Source organism: Carcharhinus amblyrhynchos, chromosome 15, assembly GCF_965287045.1.
Source record: "Carcharhinus amblyrhynchos chromosome 15, sCarAmb.v2.hapA, whole genome shotgun sequence".
Classification (NCBI taxonomy): domain Eukaryota; kingdom Metazoa; phylum Chordata; class Chondrichthyes; order Carcharhiniformes; family Carcharhinidae; genus Carcharhinus; species Carcharhinus amblyrhynchos.
The window spans coordinates 12,287,225-12,307,109 of record NC_137338.1 but is presented as its reverse complement, the minus strand read 5'-3'; the positions used below and the strand labels follow the sequence as shown (position 1 = coordinate 12,307,109).

Below are 19,885 nucleotides of genomic sequence, written 5' to 3'. Positions count from 1 at the left end.
CTGGATGATGCTTACCTGTGCAATACAACTATCAAAAAACACAAATGGCTGGATTTTTGCCGTTCCCATGGCGCTTATTGTCACCTGGTAGGCATGCCAGTTACCAGCCTGAAGGCTGGCAGCCAGCAGCAGGCTCTGGACCAACAATCTGGATAGTCCACCCTTTGGAGGGATTCACCACCCTCACGGCAATGGTCTTGACTGCTTTACCTGTTTCTTAGATTAAGGTGGAGAAATGTTGTTGGGAGCATGGGACACTCCATGCTGAAAGATCCTCTCCGTTTACTTACTGTGCATTGCAGCTGGTTGCTGCTTTCAAGCTCTCGTTTTGAGAGCCTGTTCGCCTCTGTCTCCATATCCATCGGGGAGAAATATGGATGCTGGAATCTGAAACAAGAACAAAAAATGCTGGAAAATCTCGGCAGGTCTGCCAGCATTTTGTGGAAACAGAATAGAGCCAACATTTCATGTCTGGATGACTCTGGCTGTTTCCAAAATGTTGGCCCTATTCTCTCCCCACAGATGCTGTCAGACCCGCTGAGATTTTCCAGCATTTTCTGTTCTTGTTCCAATAAGGGGAGCCTCTGTCAAAATCCCAACGAGTGACTAATTCTCCTGGGAGCAGCTTTGAGCCTGAGAAACGGTCCCGACTTCTGTTTCCTACACCCACAGGGAAAAGTCCAGTCCAAAGCTTTTGATGGAGAATTCAAAACACCATGGGTGGGATTTTCCAACCATTTCTGTTGGCAGATCTTCCAGTCCCGCTGGATTAAGGCAACCCCTGCCCTCGCAGTCAGTTCCTTGGTGGCTGGGCAGGCAAGCCATGCAAAATGCCATCAACGGGACCAGAAGATCCCAACAGTGGACAATAGAGAGCTGCCTCTATTATGGGAAAACATGCCATGGGTTTGGGGAGGGGTGAATGGTGGCATTGTGGCACACTTGTTAGCACTGCTGTCTCACATTGCCAGGGACCCAGGTTCAATTCCGGCCTCGGGTCACCGTCTGTGTGGGGTTTGCATGTTCTCCCCGTGTCTTCCAGGTGTTCTGGTTTCCTCCCACAGTCCAAAAGAAGATTAGGTGGACTGGCCATGCTAAATTGTCCCTTAGTGTCCCAAGATGTGTAGGTTAGGGGAATTAGCAATGTAAATACGTGAGGTCGCAGGTAACCCTGGGGTAAGAGTTGGAGCAGACTCGATGGGCCGACTGGCCTCCTTCTGCATGGCAGTGATTCTATAATACATTTGAGGAACATGAATGCTGGTGAAACAGTGCTTTTGGACAAATGAAACAATAATAGCTATATTCACTGGTAAATAATGTCCCCAGGTGCTTCTTGGTCAGGTGTCAGGAAAAAGGACTGTCAGTAGGAAAGATATTACTGGGGGAGAACCAAATAGTTGGTGGAAAGGGTGGAATTTGAAGAGTTATGGGAAAGGGACGGGTTTAATGAGGACATTCCGGAGAGTAGGCCCCAAGCTCCCACCAGCAGTGTGGGGATGAAGGGGGGAGGGTTGTATTGCAAGCCAGTTCGAGAATTGGTGACTTTGGGATGGAGATTGCAAGGAATATATAATTGGAGGATATTAGTAAGGCAAGACCACCGAGGGAGGTAAAATAGGTGAAAAAGTTTGAAACTTGAATTGGTGAATGATAGGAAATAGGATACAAGCCAAGAAGTGATGAGTGACGTTTAATGTGCAAAGGTTTTTTAAGACAGTTTTGATCAAGGTAAAGTGAATTTATTAGTCACAAGTAAGCTTACATTAACAGTACAATGAAGTTATGTGAAAATCCCTTAGTCGCCACACTCCGGCGCCTGTCTGGGTACACTGAGGGAGAATTTATCATGGCCAATGCACCTAACCAGCATGGCTTTTGGACTGTGGGAGGAAACCGGAGCACCCAGAGGAAACCTGTGCAGACACGGGGAGAATGTGCAGAGACCCGAGCTGGGAATCAAACCAGGATCACTGGTGCTGTGAGGCAGTAGTGCTAACCACTGTGTCACCGTGAGGTTTTGGCATTGCTTGCAGGGATAGCATTTACTGCTCATCTTTAGTTGCCGTGAGAAGGTGGGTAATCTTCTTGAGCCACTGCAGTCCAGATGAACAATTAATACAGCAACAGATTGCTAATTCATTTCAGGGGGAGGTAAAAAAAAAATGGAAAATGCTGGAATATCTCAGCAGGTCTGACAGCATCTGCGGAGAGAGAATGGAACCAACATTTCGAGTCTAAGTGACCCTTCATCAGATCTTGACTTGACACTTGACCTGACTTGATCTCTGGGGGAAATGTTACCCACATTGGTGTGAATTGCAGTCAGATGTACCTCATAAGGCTAACACATCTTTTTCTGTGAAGCAAGTGAGTGAGCCACCATGTTTTTTTTAGATTAGTGGCAATTTGGTCACTTGTACTGCTTTCAATCTTTTAAAAAATTCTCAGTATGTGATTTGAAATAATTTTCTACTGATTAATCCAGACAAGGGGAGGCCTAGTGGTACAATTTATCCAGAAACTAAGCTAACGTTCTGGGGACACTGGTTCGAATCCCACCACGGCCGATGGTGGAATTTAAATTCAATTAAAAATATCTGGCATTAAGAAGCTACGGATGACCATAAAATCACTGTCGCTTATAAAAACCCAACTGGTTCAATAATGTCCTTTAGGGAAGGAAATCTGCTGTCCTTACCTGGTCTGGCCTACATGTGACTCCAGGGCCACAGCAAGGAGGTTGACTCTCAACTGCCCTCGGGCAGCCAGAGATGGGCAATAAATGCTGGTCAGCCCATGTCCCAGGCATGAATAAAAAAATACACACCACTACCAAGATATGTCCTGAGCGACGAAGGATGGAGGTCGGCAAGGGCATTCTCGAATTGGACGTGCGGAGGCATTTGTAAAGGTTTCAACAGTTGCCCCAATTTCTCAGAAAATGAAGTTTCAGAGAAGCAGATTACCCACTAGAATTCTACAACATCATCAATATTCTGCCACTTTTACAAAGCCCTAACAGCTGAGGCAACCATAAAAACCACCGAATAAGTCTTCTATTTGAAGCGTCTTTCCATGTCATGTGGGTCACGTATTCCATGCTTTACCTGATAATTCATTCACCATTTCAAGAGCGGGCTGGAGTAACTGTTGAATCTGGTCTCTGATTATCGCTTCAAAAACTCTGTATTTGATGAATCCGGGCAACTCTCTCCCCTTAGAGTACTTTTCGTGATGTTTGGCCATGTTGTCTGCACCCTTGTTGACTGAGAACACAAGGGGGAAGGAAATTTTAGCTACTTGGCTTAACACGTGAAACATACACAAACATAGAAACATGGAGGCAAAGAAACAAGAAGCAGGAATAAACCCTTTGGGGGCTGCTCGAGCCATTCATTTTGATCGTGGCTAATCATCAAATTCAATATCCTGATCCCCCCCCTTCCCCCCACATCCTTTGATCCCTTTAGTCCCAAGAGCTATGTCTAATTTCTTCTTGAAATCAGACATTTTGGCCTCAGCTACTTTCTGTGGTATTGAATTCCACACATTCACCACCCTCTGGGTGAAGAAATTTCTCAGTTCTAAAAGGTATACTCCTTATCATCCAACTATTATTCCTAGTTCTGGATTCCCCTCACCATTGAGAACATTTTTTATGGGTCTACTCTGTCTAACCTTGTTAGAATCTTATAAATTTCTTTGAGAACCCTTGCTCACTCTTCTCGAGTACAGGAGCAGGGATGTGTTGTTGCAATTATACAGGGCCGTGGTGAGGCCAAACCTAGAGTATTGTGTGCAGTTTTGGTCTCCTTTCCTGAGGAAGGATAGTCCTTGCTCTCGAGGGAGTGCAGCGAAGATTCACCAGGCGGATTCCGAGGATGGCAGGACTGATGTATGAGGAGAGGTTGGCTAGGTTAGGATTGTTTTCGCTGGAGTTCAGACAAATGAGGGGTGGATCTCATAGAGACTTATAAAATTCTAACAGGTCTAGACGGGGTAGATGCAGAGAGGATGTTCCCGATGGTGGGGGAGTCTAGAACCAGGGGTCACAGTCTGGGGATTCAGGGTAGACCGTTTAGGACGGAGGTGAGGAGACATTTCTTCACCCAGAGTGGTGGAGTTCATTACCACAGGAAGTAGTTGATGCCATAACATTGAATGCATTCAAGAGGCAGCTGGGTATAGCACTTGGGGCAATGAGATCAAAGGTTATGGGAAAAAAGCAGGGTTGGGCTATTGAGTTGAATGATCAGCCATGATCGTAATGAATGGTGGAGCAGGCTTGAAGGGCCAAATGGCCTCCTCCTGCTCCTATCCTCTATGTTTCTAAACTCCAATGAATATAACCCTAACTGGTTTAGTCTCCCCTGCAATATGGTGGGGGCAGGGAGGGGGGGTTTGGGGGAGGTGGAGGGTGGCGGGGAAGCAAAAGGAATTTCCTTTGTTGCCGTTGCCAGAATTTCCCCCCAGCACTGAATCCCACTCCTCTCCCTTGACTTTATGGGAAATGCAACACACAAACTCCATTCACAGGATCTCCACTGCAATCCGACACAGTGAAGGTGGTAGGGTGGGATTATCTCCCAGTTTAAGTGGAGTGACTTTGGGTAGCAATGTGCAAAAATTTAGTCTTTCTAATTAAATTACAAACGGTTTCAGAGGAAGAGAACAGGACAATACCCTCAAAGGGAAGTGGGACCAATTCCTGACTGAGGCAGAGATCACATCCGATAAAAGGGAAATATTTTTATGGATAACCAGTCTCCCATTAATGAACGTTCATTAACCTTTGGAATTCTCTGCCGCAAAGGAGCAGTGGAGGCTGGGTCACTGGGTATATTCAAGGCCAATTCAGATGGATTTTTAATTCACAATGGGATCAAAGGCTATGGGAGGCTGGTGTCACGATGGTTAGCGCTGCTGCCTCACAGCGCTGGGGAACCGAGTTTGCGTTCGGGGCTTGGGTTACTGTGTCTGCGGAGTCTGTACCTCCTTCTCGTGTTGGCGTGAGTTTCCTCCGGATGCTCCAGTTTCCTCCCACAGTCCAAAAGGCGTGCTGGCTAGGTGAGTTGGCCGTTCTAAATTCTCCCTCAGTGTTACCCGAACAGGTGCCCAAGTGTGGCGACTCAGGGATTTTCACAGTTACTTCATTACAGTGTTAATGTAAGCCTACTCATGGCACTCATAAATAAACTAAATAAACTTTTAAAGAACATGGACTGAAGATAGTCAGATAAGCCATGATCTTATGAATGACAGAGAGGTCTACTCCTACATTTATGTTCTTCTGAAGCTTGGTCCATGTGACCTCTTACTGAGTGAGGGAGTTGATGCAGAATTTACTGGATTTTTTTTTAACCTATTGGCCTGTCTCCCCCCCCACCCCCCAACCATCCCCCCACCCAACCACCCCCAACTCTCCCCCTGTTACTTTTGCCTCTCCTTAAGAGATTACATGGGTGTTGGGGAGGGTGGGTTAGGAGGGTTTTAGGCATGATGGTAGGGCCATGATGAAGTCTGGGACAGGAGTGATGGGCAGATTGGTCTTTTCCTACCTGCTAGGTGTTGACAGGATTTGATAATGGAATACCGTCTTCCAATGGTGTAGGAAGAAATAAAGAGCGTTTCACAGCAGCAAGGAAACGATCTAATGCTAATGTACTTACGCCTTTCTTTGGCTACTTCTAGCTTGTTATACCACTCTGTAAACTTCTCCCTGGCAAAGTGGTGCAACTTCACCTCGCTGCTGTATTCATTTCTGTAATCTCCCATTGCCAAACTCGTAAGTTCTTCACAATAGACCAGAAGTTTCTGCAATTAAATTAACAAGGATTAGTGTTCCTGTTACTGTTGCACAAAAATATTAGGAGAAGTTTAAAATAAACGGGCAGATCACAGATTCCCTATGGTGCAGGAGGAGGCCATTCATCCCATCGAGCTTGCACCGACAACAATTCCACCCATGCCCTATCCCCGTAACCCCAGGTATTTATCCCGCTAATCTCCCTGACACTAAGGAGCAATTTAATATGGCCAATCAACCTAACCTGCACATCTTTGGACTGTGGGAGGAAACTGGAGCACCCGGGGGAAACTCACACAGACACGGGAAGAATGTGCAAATTCCACACAGTCACCCAGGGCCAGAATTGAAGCCGTGTCCCTGGTGTTATGAGGCAGCAGTGCTAACCAGTGCACCACCCTTGGTGGAGTTACTTTTATCAAATTGTTCCAGTTGGAGAAATGGGGTATTTTTGTGCTAAAACCACATCAAATAGGCCTTTTCAGTCTAGGCATTGGATGTTAAGTATACATCACTATGGTTTGGCTAAATGCAGACCAAGGGATGTAGAATCTGTGTATTGCCTTATCATAAAACCATAGAATTCCTACAGTGCAGAAGGAGGTCAGTCAGCCCATCGGGTCTGCATCAATTTTCCAACAGAGCATCCCATCCAGGCCCAATCACCGTAACCCTACTGTTCCTCCTACCCTACACCTCCTGGGACACAAAGGGCAATTTAGCATGCCTATTCACCTAGCCCACACGTCTTTGGAGTGTGGGATGAAACCCAAGCAGACACGGGGAAAATGGGCAAACTCCACGCAGACTGTCACCCAAGCCGGGAATCGAACCCAGGTCCCCGGCACGGTGAGGCAGCAACGCTAACCACTGTGGCACCGTGCCGTCTTGGCGAATGAAATGCTACCTTTCAATCTTTATTACCCAATAAACCTTGTTGGTGGGCATTGTAAATCAGCGTCCTTTTTGCCAAGATGGCTAGTCCTCAAAGAATTTTCTTCCTCTGCGGTTTAGTGCAGGGTCTGAATCCCAACAAAAGATTGTCTTGTTTATTGAAAGAACATTTCAATGAAGCATTTCCACAACTTACACTGGTCAGATTGTGTACTTTGGTTTTAGTGTCTTCCAGGACTGGCCCACCCATTTTATTTAACTGTTTTGTGATCTCACTTATTTTGATCCCGATGTTCTCTTGAATAGCAGGTAGACATTTCTTGGTGGAAAAGCAAGGAAACCAAAAGAATATTAAATTAAGGACAGATAACATTTCACACAGCAAATTAAAACATTAGTGTGATGACCAAAACTTTTCTTCACTTGCTAAAACTTACTTGTCTGGAGTCCTGTCGATTGCTTTCATTTTCAATACAAGAAATGGTTACTAATGGACAAGTTGTCCCTCGATATTTGGCTAAAGTTCACCAATAAAAAAGCAAAACCAACTCTTGAGGAGCTCGGGGTGTACTAGATGTTGTAAACTGGTTGTCCAAATTATCACGGAAGTAGGAGAGGGAGAATCACTTTAAAATTTCCATCATTTAGTACAAATCTCTACGGGATGTCCATTACTCTCCAGAATCATGGAGGTTTACAGCATGGAAACAGGTCCTTCCGCCCAACTTGTCCATGCCATCCTTTTTTTGTTTAAACCCTAAGCTAATCCCAATTGCCCACATGTGGCCATATCCCTCTACATCCATCTCATCCATGTCACTATCTAAATGTTTTTTAGAAGACAAAATTGTACCTGCCTCTACTACTACCTCTGGCAGCTTGTTCCAGACACTCACCACCATGTGTAGAAAAAACTGCCCCTCTGGGCACTTCTGTATCTCTCCCCTCTCACCTTAAATCTATGCCCACTGGTTTTAGACTCCCTACTTCTGGGAAAAGATATTGACTATCTAGCTAATCTGTGCCCCTCATTATTTTGTAGACCCCTAAAAGATCATCCCTCAGCCTCCTACGCTCCAGCGAAAAAGTCCCAGTCTATCCAGCCTCTCCTTTTAATCAAACCATCAAGTCCCGGTAGCATCCTAGTAAATCTTTTCTGCATTCTTTCTAGTTTAATAATATCCTTTCTATAATAGGGTGACCAGAATTGCACACAGTATACCATACGTAACCTTACCAATGTCTTGTACAACTTCAACAAGAAATCCCAACCTGTATTCAATGTTCTGACCGATGAAACCAAGCATGCTGAATGCCTCTTCACCATTCTGTCCACCAGTGACTGCACTTTCAAGGAGCTATGAACATGTACCCATAGATCTCTTTGTTCTGTAACTCTCCCCAATGCTCTACTGAGTAAGTCCTGCCCTGGTTCAATCTATCAAAATGCATCACCTCGCATTTGTCTGAATTAAACTCCATCTGCCATTCGTTAGCCCACTGGCCTAATTGATCAAGATCCCGTTGCCATCCAAGATAACTTTCTTCATTGTCCACTACGTCACCCATCTTGGTGTTATCTGCAAACTTAGTAACCATGTCTCCTTTACTGTCATCCAAATCATTAATATAAATGACAAATAACAGTGGACCCAGCACGGATCCCTGAGGCATATCGCTGGTCACAGGTCTCCAATTTGAAAAACAACCCTTTACAACCACTTCTGTCAAGAAGCCAATTTTGTATTCATTTAGATACCTCATCCTGGATCCCATGAGATTTAACCTTATGCAACAACCTACCATGCGGTACCTTGTCACAGGCCTTGCTAAAGTCATGTAGACAACGTCAACTGCACTGCCCTCATCTACCTTCTTGGTTACCTTTCAAAAAACCCAATCAAATCTGTGAGACACGATTTTCTACTCACACCATGCTGACTGTCCCTAATCAGTCCTTGTGTCGCCAAATGCCTGTAGGTCTTAAAATACCTTCCAACAACTTACCCACCACAAATGTGGGACTCACTGGCCTGTAGTTCCCAGGCTTTTCGCTGCAGTCCCTTTTAAACAAAAGCACAAATTTGCCACCCTCTAATCTTCGGGCACCTCACCCGTGACAATTGATGATTCAAATATCTTGGCTAGGGGACCTGCAATTTCATCCCTAGCCTCCCACAAGGCTAGCCATTGCCCTTTGACAGTCAATGGCTTTGCCATCGCTGAATCCTCCACCATCCAGGTTTCCATTGACCAGAAACTCAACTGGACTAACCTTATAAATACCGTCACTGAAATCTTGCTGCTGTTCACGCCAGCGGGATCTCACAGTCCCAAAGACGGCACACCCCCGGCGCGGGCTTCCCAACGGTGAGGGGGCGCCTTCCATAGGAAACCCCGTTAACAGCAGGACCATAATATCCTGCGGCCAGAGAGCGACGCACTGCCTCCTGCTGCTGCAAAACACACGGCTGACAGGGTGACCCCGTGGCTATAAGAGCTGGTCAGAGATTGGGTATTTTGCGGTGAGTAACCTACCTGCTAACTCCGCAGAGCTTGTCTATCATCTACAAGGCACAAGTCAGGAGTGTGATGGAATAATCTCCACTTGCCTGGATGGGTGCAGATCCAACAACACTCTAGAACCTCAGCACCATCCAGGACAAAGCAGCCCACTTGCATAAAAGTTATCAGCCTAGTGTAGCCACACCACAGCACTGTACCTACGCCACAGAGATTGCAGCAAGAAGGCACCTTCTCAAGGACAATTAGGGATGGGAAATAAATGCTGCCTAGCCTGCGACTCCCACATCCCTTGAATGTTCTTAAAAAACACAGATGTCAAGAAGGCTTTTACCAACGCCTTTGATATTCGCTCTATAAAGCTGCAAAAGTCACAACCAAACAGTCCCCAGATCTGGGGAATGACCTCAGCAATTTATCTGCCCATGCACTCTGTGCCTGTCAAGAAGCAGTGAAACCCTCAAGTTCTTGTTTATCAACCTCAAAGAAGTCCTACACACCAAGCTTGATTTAGCCATCCACATCCAACAGTGAACATTCGAATATGCTTTGTGTCACTGTCTGTGCATGTTCTCCCCGTGGTGGGGAAACCGGAGCATCCGGAGGAAACCCGTGCGGACACGGGGAGAACATGCACACTCCCCACCACTGTATGTAAACATTGGCATGATTGGAGGGCCACCAGTGCCTGCATTGCTGGTTAATTGTGCTCCCGTCACCTTTCTCATCACTGATTCCCAAGACTGCCAACTGGAAAGTGGGGCTAGGTTGGAGCTGGTTGCAGTGAAGCCTACGAAACTTGATCAAGCCTGTGGATAGTACGGCCTTCATCACCGCCCCTAAAAAGTCATAGAATCATAGAATCCTGACAGTGCAGGAGGAGGCCATTCAGCCCATCGAGCCTGCACACCAATAATCCTACCCAGGCCCCATCCCGCATATTTACCCCACTAATCGCTCTACGCACTCTGAGACACTAAGAAGCAATTTAGTGTGGCCAATCAACCAAACCCGTGCATCTTTGGACTGGGGGAGAAAACCAGAGCACCCAGAGGGAAACCCACGCAGACACGGGGAGAATGTGCAGACTCCGCACAGGCAGTGACTCAAGCCGTGAATCAAACCAGGTCCCTGGGGCTGTGAGGCAGCAATGCTAACCGCTGTGCCACGTGCAAGTCCTGCAGCTATGATTCTAACAAAGGATGGCAGGAACCTCTAAGCTGATAAAATGCAGCACAGATATGTACCTATATTGCATTCAGTCCCCTAAATCAGTCCAAATAAGTGTAACTCACCCGGATCTGGACAACAAGCTCATTGGTGAGTCTGGTGGATAAATGTTGGAAGGATGCCATTTTCTTTTCCAGCAATGGCCTATGGAGAGAGAGAAAGTTTAAATGTGTTGAAGAATGATGATGGCGGCCGGAGATTCCCCGTCTCGCCCGCCACGGGAATCACAGCGGGCGGGACAGAAAAGTTTGTCAGACCATGTAAAGGTCCACTGACCCCGGACAGGCATGTCCGGTCTTTGGACTCACACGGCTTGTAAATCCCACCCAGCATTTCTTATTTTGCTCTCAACAATCAATTCTTGCTCTTTGTTAACAATTCACAGCAAAGAGGAGGCTGGACAATGCTCGAGCATCTTGGAGCAGGGATAACAGATCCCTCTGCACTATTCAAAAAGAAACAGGCAAGTTCTCCCATTGTCCTGTCAACTGATTTCACAAAAGCAGATGCTTTGGTTATTTAATTCACTGCTGTCTGCAGAAGCACCTTTTTGTGAAAAATTATGAAAGCATTTCCCACATTGTAACGGTGCCTTAGAAATAGTACAATTGTGAAGTGCTTTGGGATGTTCTGGAGGTGTAAAATGCATTGCAAATAGTGCAAATTCTCTCTAGTGGAATCTTCAAACCAAACCTCTGAGAAATACACACAGGCGGATCTCCTATTTGCCCATTTCAGAGCCCCTGTGCTTTCCTTTGAAAGACATGCTCCACTCCAAAGATCTTTATGACTGGTTGATATGACCCAACGCTAAGGAACCCCTTTTTCATTCATTCACGGGATGTGGACATCGCCAGCTGGCCAGCACTTATTGCCCATCCCTAATTGCTTCTTGAGTGCGGTGGTGAACTGCCTTCTTAAACCAATGCATGCCATGTGGCGTAAGTATACCCACAGTGCTGTTAAGGAGGGAATTCCAGGATTTTGGCCCAGTGACAGTGAAGGAATGGTGAAATATTTCCAAGTCAGGTTGGTGAATGACTTGAAGGGGATCTTCCAGGCGGTCATGTTTCCATTTGACATTCCTCCTAGGTGGCAATGATCATGGATTTGGAAGATGCTGCTTAAGGAGCCTTGGCAAGTTTCTGCAGTGCACCTTGTCTGGGAAAGATGCTCTTTCAGAGAATCGGTACAGACTCAACAGGCCAAATGGCCTCTTTTTGCAATGGAGGGATTCGATCTATAAATGAGTTGAGCTGAATGCTCCGTCATCAGTAGTGCCATGGAGTGGAGTGGACCTGCCAGTGCCTCAGAGTGTCAACTTCCTGAAACCAATTCAACCCCATAGAGACCCTGTTAATTGCTCACTGAGAAGGATCATTACCCCTCAGTCAATTTTATGGCAAGTGTTCAGCTAATAAAATAAAGTTCACAGTTCAGCTGCCTGGTTTTGAAGAACAAAATGGGTACCTGAAATAAATATTCTTGTTGAAGAATTCAGTTTCCTTCTCCAGTGCGCTGGCCAGGGATGTGTTTTCAATGAGATCCTGCTGTCCACGACATTTAATGAGCATGTAGCCTTTTTGTAGAGGAACCATTTGATTGTTAATGATTTTGAGAACCTCTTGTTCTGTATTGCAATCAATCAGGTCTGGTTTTGTAAGAACACCTATAAAGTATAATGCAACGTTCAGTGTCACCTCAGTCAGTGTGAGTGACTGCCATTCTTCAATTCATTGCTGTTATTAATATAGTAAGAAGTCTCACAACACCAGGTTAGAGTCCAACAGGTTTATTTGGTAGCACAAGCCACAAGCTTGCGGGGCGCTGAACCCATCATCAGGTGAGTGGGAGTTCTGTTTGCAAACAGGACACATAAAGACACAAACTCAATTTACGAGATAATGGTTGGAATGCGAGTCTTTACAGATAATCAAGTCTTAAAGGTACAGACAATGCGAGTGGAAAGAGGGTTAGGCACAGGTTAAAGAGATATGTATTGTCTCCAGACAGGACAGTTAGTGAGATTTCGCAAGCCCAGGCAAGTGGCTTGTGCTACCAAGTAAACCTGCTGGACTTTAACCTGGTGTTGTGAGGCTCCTTGCTGTGCTTACCCCAGTCCAACGCCAGCATCTCCGCATCATGGTCATTAATATACCCACTGACGTGATAGTCAATACATAATCCAATTTCGAGACCTGTGAACAAACTATCTTTCTGGCAGAACTTCATTTGAGAAGAGCTGAGTTAAATTTATCGTTTGTTATTTGTCATTTATATTAATGATTTGAATGAGAATATAGGGGGCATGGTTAGTAAGTTTGCAGATGACACCAAGATTGGTGGCCTAGCGGACAGTGAAGAAAGTTATCCCCAATTGCAACAGGATCTTGATCAATTGGGCCAGTGGGCTGACAAATGGCAGGTGGAGTTTAATTTAGACAAATGCAAGGTGATACATTTTGGTAGACTGAACCAGGGCAGGACTTACTCAGTTAATGGTAGGGCATCGGGGAGAGTTACAGAACAAAGAGATCTAGGGTACATGTTCATAGCTCCTTGAAAATGGAGTCACAGGTGGACAGAGTGGTGAAGAAGGCACTTGGTATGCTTGGTCAGAACATTGAATACAGGAGTTTGGACGTCTTGTTGAAGTTGTACAAGACATTGGTAAGGCCACACTTGAAATACTGTGTGCAATTCTGGTCACTCTATTATAGAAAGGATATTATTAAACTAGAAAGAATGCAGAAAAGATTTACTAGGATGCTACCGAGACTTGGTGGATTGAGTTATAAGGAGATGCTGAATAGACTGGGACTTTTCTCTCTGGAGCGTAGGAAGCTGAGGGGTGACTTTATGGAGGTCTATAAAATAATAAGAGGCATAAATAAGGTAGATAGTCAATATATTTTCCCAAAGGTAGGAGAGTCAAAAACTAGACGGCATAGGTTTAAGGTGAGGGGGGAGAGATACAAAAGTGTCCAAAGGAGCAATTTTTTCATAAAGGGTGGTCAGTGTCTGGAATAAGCTGCCAGAGGTAGTGGTAGAGGCGGGTACAGTTTTATCTTTTAAAAAGCATTTAGATAGTTATATGGCTAAGATGGGTGTAGAGGGATATGGGACAAATGCGGACAATTGGGATTAGTTTAGGAGTTTAAATAAAAAGGACGGCATGGACAAGTTGGGCCGAAGACCCTGTTTACATGTTGTAAACTCTATGGCTCTAAATCTATGTCCCAACCCAATTACTTCAATGGGATGAAAGTCCCTCCCATCCAGTGATTGTCCAACATAAAGAGAGAGAAATGGTAAATGCTTCAGGTCCTTATGACTCTTCTTCAAAGCTTGGAGGGACTCAATCTGCTTCTCTCACCACAGATACTGCCAGATCTGCTGAGTTTTCCAGTAGGTTCTGCTTTTATTTCAGATTTCCAGCATCCACAAAATTTCTCTTTCGTCCTACATAATGATGCCGGTCAGTCCCTGTCGAGTTCGACCCACCTTCCTTTCATCACGTTCCAAGGCCATGATAGCTTTCCCTTTATTGCCAAATTTTCCATCCTTCCCTCCCCTTCTTCTAGCTGGCAGCTGTTTAGTGTCCTGCCATTCACATTTCCTCTACACACACATTCCGTTGGGTCACTTGTCCCATTACCACTCCCTTTGACCTTATAACTTGAAAACCTGTGTCATGTAATCTCTCCTGTCTTCCTTCTGTCACATGTTTTGCCTTTTGTCAGTTTATACCTACCTGCCCCCACCCGCCGCCCCCCCCCAACCACCACCCCCCCCCAACTTCACTTGCAAAAAGCCTTGTTCCAGTTCTGATGTTTCAGGTATCATAGGTGTATCATAGAATCCTACAAACTATTAACCCAGAAACTTAGCTCATGTTCTGAAGACCCAGGTACAAGTCTCACCATGATAGATGGTAGAATTTGAATTCAATAAAAATCAGGTGCAGCAGGCAATTAAGAAGGCAAATGGAATTTTGTCCTTCATTGCTGGAGGGATGGAGTTTAAAAACAGTGAGGTTATGTTGTAAAAGATGCTGTTGAGGCCACACCTGGAGTACTGTGCACAGTTTTGGTCTCCTTACTTGAGAAAGGATATCCTGGCACTGGAGGGGGTGCAGAGGAGATTCTCTAGGTTGATTCCAGAGTTGAGAGGGTTGGCTTATGAGGACAGGCTGAGTAGACTGGGACTATACTCATTGGAATTCAGAAGAATGAGGGGAGATCTTATAGAAACATATAAGATTATGAAGGGAATAGATACGATATAAGCAGGGAAGTTGTTTCCACTGGCAGGTGAAACTAGAACTAGGGGCATAGCCTCAAAATAAGGGGAAGCAGATTTAGGACTGAGTTGAGGGGGAACTTCTTCACACAAAGGATTGTGAATCTGTGGAATTCCCTGCCCAGTGAAGCAGTTGAGGCTACCTCATTGAATGTTTTTAAGGCAAGGATATAAATTTTTGAACAGTAAAGGAATTAAGGATTATCATGAGCGGACAGGTAAGTGGAGCTGAGTCCATGAGAAGATCAGCCATGATCTTATTGAATGGTGGAGCAGACTCGAGGGGCCAGATGGTCTACTCCTATTCCTAGTTCTTATGTTCTTATATTATGTTCTTAAGTGGGTAAAAGTTAGTCTTCTTTTCAATCCTTCACTATCTGGTTCTCTGGCATGGAACTAAACCACTATCCTTTCACTACAGGAATTCACTGAGATGAAATTAGACAGAATCCACCTCACTGATAGTCTACTTCACAAGCAATCAGCAATTACCAGATACTGAACTGAAGTCTTACTCAGACAGACTCTGATGGCTACTGTAGGAACTTGTACATTGGGGGATGTCTTTCTACAGTTGATTTTGTTAGGGAAGGACTGGGGGGGGGTGTGGGTGAAGGATTTTGTGATTTTGTGTTTGTTGCTATAAACTGCTGCCTCACAGACCAGGGACCCGGGTTCGATTCCCAGCTCGGGTCAGTGTCTATGCAGAGTCTGCACGTTGCCCCCATGTCTGCATGAGTTTCCTCCGGGTGCTCCGGTTTCCTCCCACAGTCCAAAAGGCGTGCTGGTTAGGCGCATTGACTGTGTTAAATTCTCCCTCAGTGTACCCGAACAGGTGCTGGAGTGTGTGACAACTAGGGGATTTTCACAGTAACTTCATTGCAGTGTTAATGTAAGCCTTACATGTGACACTAATAAATTTTTTAAAAATCCACTCAGGCAATCCTTGACAATGACACTGCAGAGTGGGAGGGGAGAGAAAATGTGAATGAGATTCCAAGTGATGGCCTGGTTTAAAATCGAGTGCGTAAAAGCAGCCACAAAAAAATCAGACTTAATTCAGCAAAGTCCTACTGCTATTTACCCAGCGTCCTTTGCCCATTCGGGTCAGCTTCCTGTGCCATTTGCAGTGCTTCAGTGGTGGCGATATCAATATTGCAGGAGATAACCACCAAGATGATGGTCTCTTCCTTCCCAATGTAGGATTTGATGAGACTCTTGATCTGGGAAATAGATTACAGGTAACCGTTAATTAGTGAGATACACTATCGAGATTGGCACAAGGACAGGCTGTGGCGGAACCACGACTTTAGTCTTCTAATTACTCCGGTGGAAAGACAGGATTTATTGCTAACCTCACAGTTCCCCTGAGAAAGTGATAAGACTTTGTCTCAATGTTACTGTGTTTGCAGCTGACTTGGTTGTCTCGTCACCCTAAAGGTGCCGTTTGCACTGCTGTCGCTGTGTATTTACTTTGGGATTAGTTTTAAAGTTTATTGATTAGTTTTTAATCCAATCAAGTCCAACTCAGAGTCTCAACAAGTTGGGACATTCCTGATCCAAGCTGACAAGACAGGGCTCTCACCTCCTGTCTTGGGTTTGATCTACATGATCCAAGCTGATTGGAGTAGGTATAGCTCCTCCTCCAAGGCTTGATCTCATTTGCATCTTAGCCAAAAGGCCCAGATGCCTCTTCTAAAAATTGCTTCAAATGAAGCTGAAATGTAACCCAATGACTTCAACCCAGCGCAGTATGTCAATACTACACTTGATCTTAGCCAAAAGGCCAAGAAGCATTTTTTGTATTTCAAAAATATACATAAAAAAGCCTCTAAAACAAACTATTACAAAATGACAGACCCAAAAATTACAAATAGTGCAAAAAAAGGAATAATTTTTCCAGTACAATGCTATGCTTATTTACACAACATTACACTCATCACATTTCATTGCTTAGAACTATATACATGCCTCAGGTTTCACTGTGTGCTGTTATTTTTCAGTTTCACACACAGTGATGCAGGCCGAGGGTATTGTGCAGTTACCGGGCCCTCGGTCTGCCTCAGTTGAAGGATTTACAGTGCGGCCTTTCCCCATTGTGCCTTTGCGGTGACTGCCCTAAGCACAGTGAGAAGTCTCACACCATCAGGTTAAAGTCCAACAGGTTTACTTGGTAGCACAAGCTTTCAGAGTTTTGCTCCGAAAGAGTTGACTACCTGTAAAGACTCACATTCCAACCATTATGTTGTAAATTGAGCTTGTGTCTGTGTATGCCCTGCTTGTGAACACAACTCCTCACTCACCTGAAGAAGGAGCAAGGCTCTGAAAGCTTGTGCTACAAAAGGGACAGCAGGGTAGCACAGTGGTTAGCACTGCTGCTTCACAGCACCAGAGACCTGGGTTCGATTCCCGGCTTGGGTCACTGTCTGTGTGGAGTTTGCACATTCTCCTCATGTCTGTGTGGGTTTCCTCTAGTTTCCTCCCACAGTCCAAAGATGTGTGGGTTAGGTTGATTGGCCATGGTAAAATTGCCCCTTAGTATACTGAGATGCGCAGACTAGAGGGATTAGTGGGTAAAATATGTAGGGATATGTGGGTAGGGACTGGGTGGGATTGTGGTTGGTGCAGACTCAATGGGCTAAATGGCCTCTTTCTGCACTGTAGGGTTTCTATGATTCTAAAATAAACCTATTGGACTTCAACCTGGTGTTGTGAGACTTCTTACTGGGCAGGCACAACACCAGTTACCAATGTGAAGACAACTGAAACTCAAGACCAACGCCTTGAAAAACGTGGGCAACTCTTGCTGTTGATGCAGTGGGAAAAGGGGGAGCAGTGACATTGTTATATCTGGGATGGTAACAAGAAACTGCTGGTCTAGCCAGCCACACCCACATCCCACAAATGAACCTAAAAAGGTAACTGATTCGAATGACAATTAAGTCCAAATTGTAGAATAATGAGTCAAAATGCTGCTACTCAGAATGTATCCAAGCGTGGCTCATATTAACACCAGATCTGGTTACCATAGCTCCAATATCCTGAGGCTGGTTGCCAATGGGGACCCGGATGATTCCAGGCAGGTCTATCAGAGTTAGGTTCGGGCAGCAAGGCGATTCCACTTGAAGACTGATCAGTTCAGAACTTAACCCGATTTTTCCAGCGAGGGTGTCCTGGGCTGTATAAGAAGAAAACACGCTTGCATTTATTTCATCACTGCACTCCGCAACGTTATCAACTCCATTTTCTACATAGATCACGTGACACCCTCAGGAAGGCACTGGAGCCACGGCCCCCATCTAGGGACAACGTGACCATTAGACCTTTGGCTTTTGAGCTGCGATCACACTGTAATTACCCCTGTTCTCATCAAACTACATTAGCTCTCAATCTAGTAATACCTTGGCCAGAATTCTGCCCGCCACTGCAATTGTAGCAGGCGGGTTGCGGACAATTTAAGGACCCATTGACAGTCAGGTGAGAATTTCTGGCTTTTAGACCAGTGCGGCCTGGGGGGATTCCACTGCACGATTTGGAAATTCGCTCCGGTGTGTCCCAATCCACTCTTTCTCCCAACGCCGCATCTCTTCCAGCTCCACAATTTTCTGAGATCTCTGCATTCCTCCCATGCTGGCCTCTGACAGACTTGTGGCAGTGTCTTCAGCTGCTGAGGGCTAAGTTCCGGAATTCCCTTCCCAAACATCTCTGTGCTCTCTACCTCTCTCCACTCCAGTGAATTGCTACTGAAACCCATCTCCTGAGCCAAGGTTGGGGTTGCTTGTTCTGAAATGCACTTTGAGACATTTTTACAAGTGCTGATGGTTGTTTGTTGCCAGGAAGAATCCTGCACCCAGTCATGTGAACTCAATGCACTGGATTTAATGAGGTCCTCAAGGCAGTTTAATTGAAGATCCTGCAGGAGCGCATCCCTACAAAGCTCCATCAAGCATTGCATATCAAGAGCATTGAGAGCTCACAACTTGGCTGAAAGGTGATGGCCTAGTGGTATTATCACTAGACTATTAGTTCTGAAACTCATCTAATGTTCTGAGGACCCAGGTTCAAATCCCACCATGGCAGATGGTAAAATTTAAATTCAATAAAAAATATCTGGAATTAAAAATCTGCTAATGACTATGAATTGATTGTCAGAAAAACTCATCTGGTTCACTAATGCCTTTTAGGGAAGGAAATCTGCTGTCCTTATCTGGTCTGACCTACCCCAGAGCCATAGCAATGTCTCAACTCTCAATGACTGCTCTGAAATGGCCTAGCAAGCTACTCAGGTCAGGGTCAACGAGGCATGGTCAATAAATGCTGGTCAACCAGCAACGCCCATGTCCCACATATGAATAATTTAAAAATGTAGGGCGAAAAGGTAGCTCTGGCGCAACAAGATTGGAAGGGGCGTAAAGGGTTAAAAAGGCAGCCTGGCTGAGGCAATGGAGAAAAGCTTCAAATAACTCTCCCCCAAACAATACTAAATGACCACATCCCAAAGTGCTAACCTTCAGAGATTTTTGCAGCGAAATAGGAATCAATACTATTTACCGTAACCCCACGCTGTCCGGGGGGTCCTATCTGCATAGGATCCACTGTGCCTCTGAGAACCTAATCAAGCATCAGGGTAACTGTCCTAATTCATAGAATTCCTGCATTGCAGAAGGAGGCCATTCGGCCCATTGAGTCAGCACCAACTCTCTGAAAGAGTTCAGGCTCTAACCCCACAACCCCAAATATTTCCCATTAATTCCCCTAACCTACACATCCTAGACATTAAGGGACAATTTAGCATGGCCAATCCAGCTAAGCTGCACATCTTCGGACTGTGAGAGGAAACTGGAGCACCTAGAGGAAACCCACGCAGACATGGGGAGAACATGCAAACTCCACACGGATAGTTACCCAAGGCCAGAACTAAACCCCAAGTCCTGTTGCTGTGAGGCAGCAGTGCCAACCACTGTGCCACCATGCTCCTCACACCCATGATTGATGTCCACAGTTGAAATGTTCAAAAGTACTTACAGTGACTTGATATTACAACGGGATTGACATAATCAACACAAGACATGAACAAGAAAAGATAAAAACACACAGGGCAACTGAGATAGTACAATGTGACAGATG

General features: G+C 45.3%; 1 protein-coding gene and 1 non-coding gene across 3 annotated transcripts in view; both read right to left on the bottom strand.

The window, feature by feature from the left end:
* Positions 1 to 19,885, bottom strand: part of LOC145353073 (interferon-induced GTP-binding protein Mx3-like) — a 44,421-nt gene that overhangs the window by 11,357 nt on the left and 13,179 nt on the right. For both annotated transcript variants that reach the window (XM_080203415.1, XM_080203416.1), the window contains 7 exons: positions 17,785 to 17,936; positions 15,843 to 15,981; positions 11,927 to 12,125; positions 10,522 to 10,600; positions 6,900 to 7,022; positions 5,673 to 5,817; positions 3,111 to 3,269 (listed from right to left, as the gene is read on the bottom strand). In XM_080203415.1, coding sequence (XP_080059541.1) covers positions 3,111 to 3,269; positions 5,673 to 5,817; positions 6,900 to 7,022; positions 10,522 to 10,600; positions 11,927 to 12,125; positions 15,843 to 15,981; positions 17,785 to 17,936 — 996 coding nt within the window. The remainder of the gene's footprint in view (positions 1 to 3,110; positions 3,270 to 5,672; positions 5,818 to 6,899; positions 7,023 to 10,521; positions 10,601 to 11,926; positions 12,126 to 15,842; positions 15,982 to 17,784; positions 17,937 to 19,885) is intronic.
* Positions 16,358 to 16,556, bottom strand: LOC145353548 (U2 spliceosomal RNA). Its single transcript, XR_013888720.1, has one exon. It is a non-coding gene; the product is annotated as a U2 spliceosomal RNA (small nuclear RNA).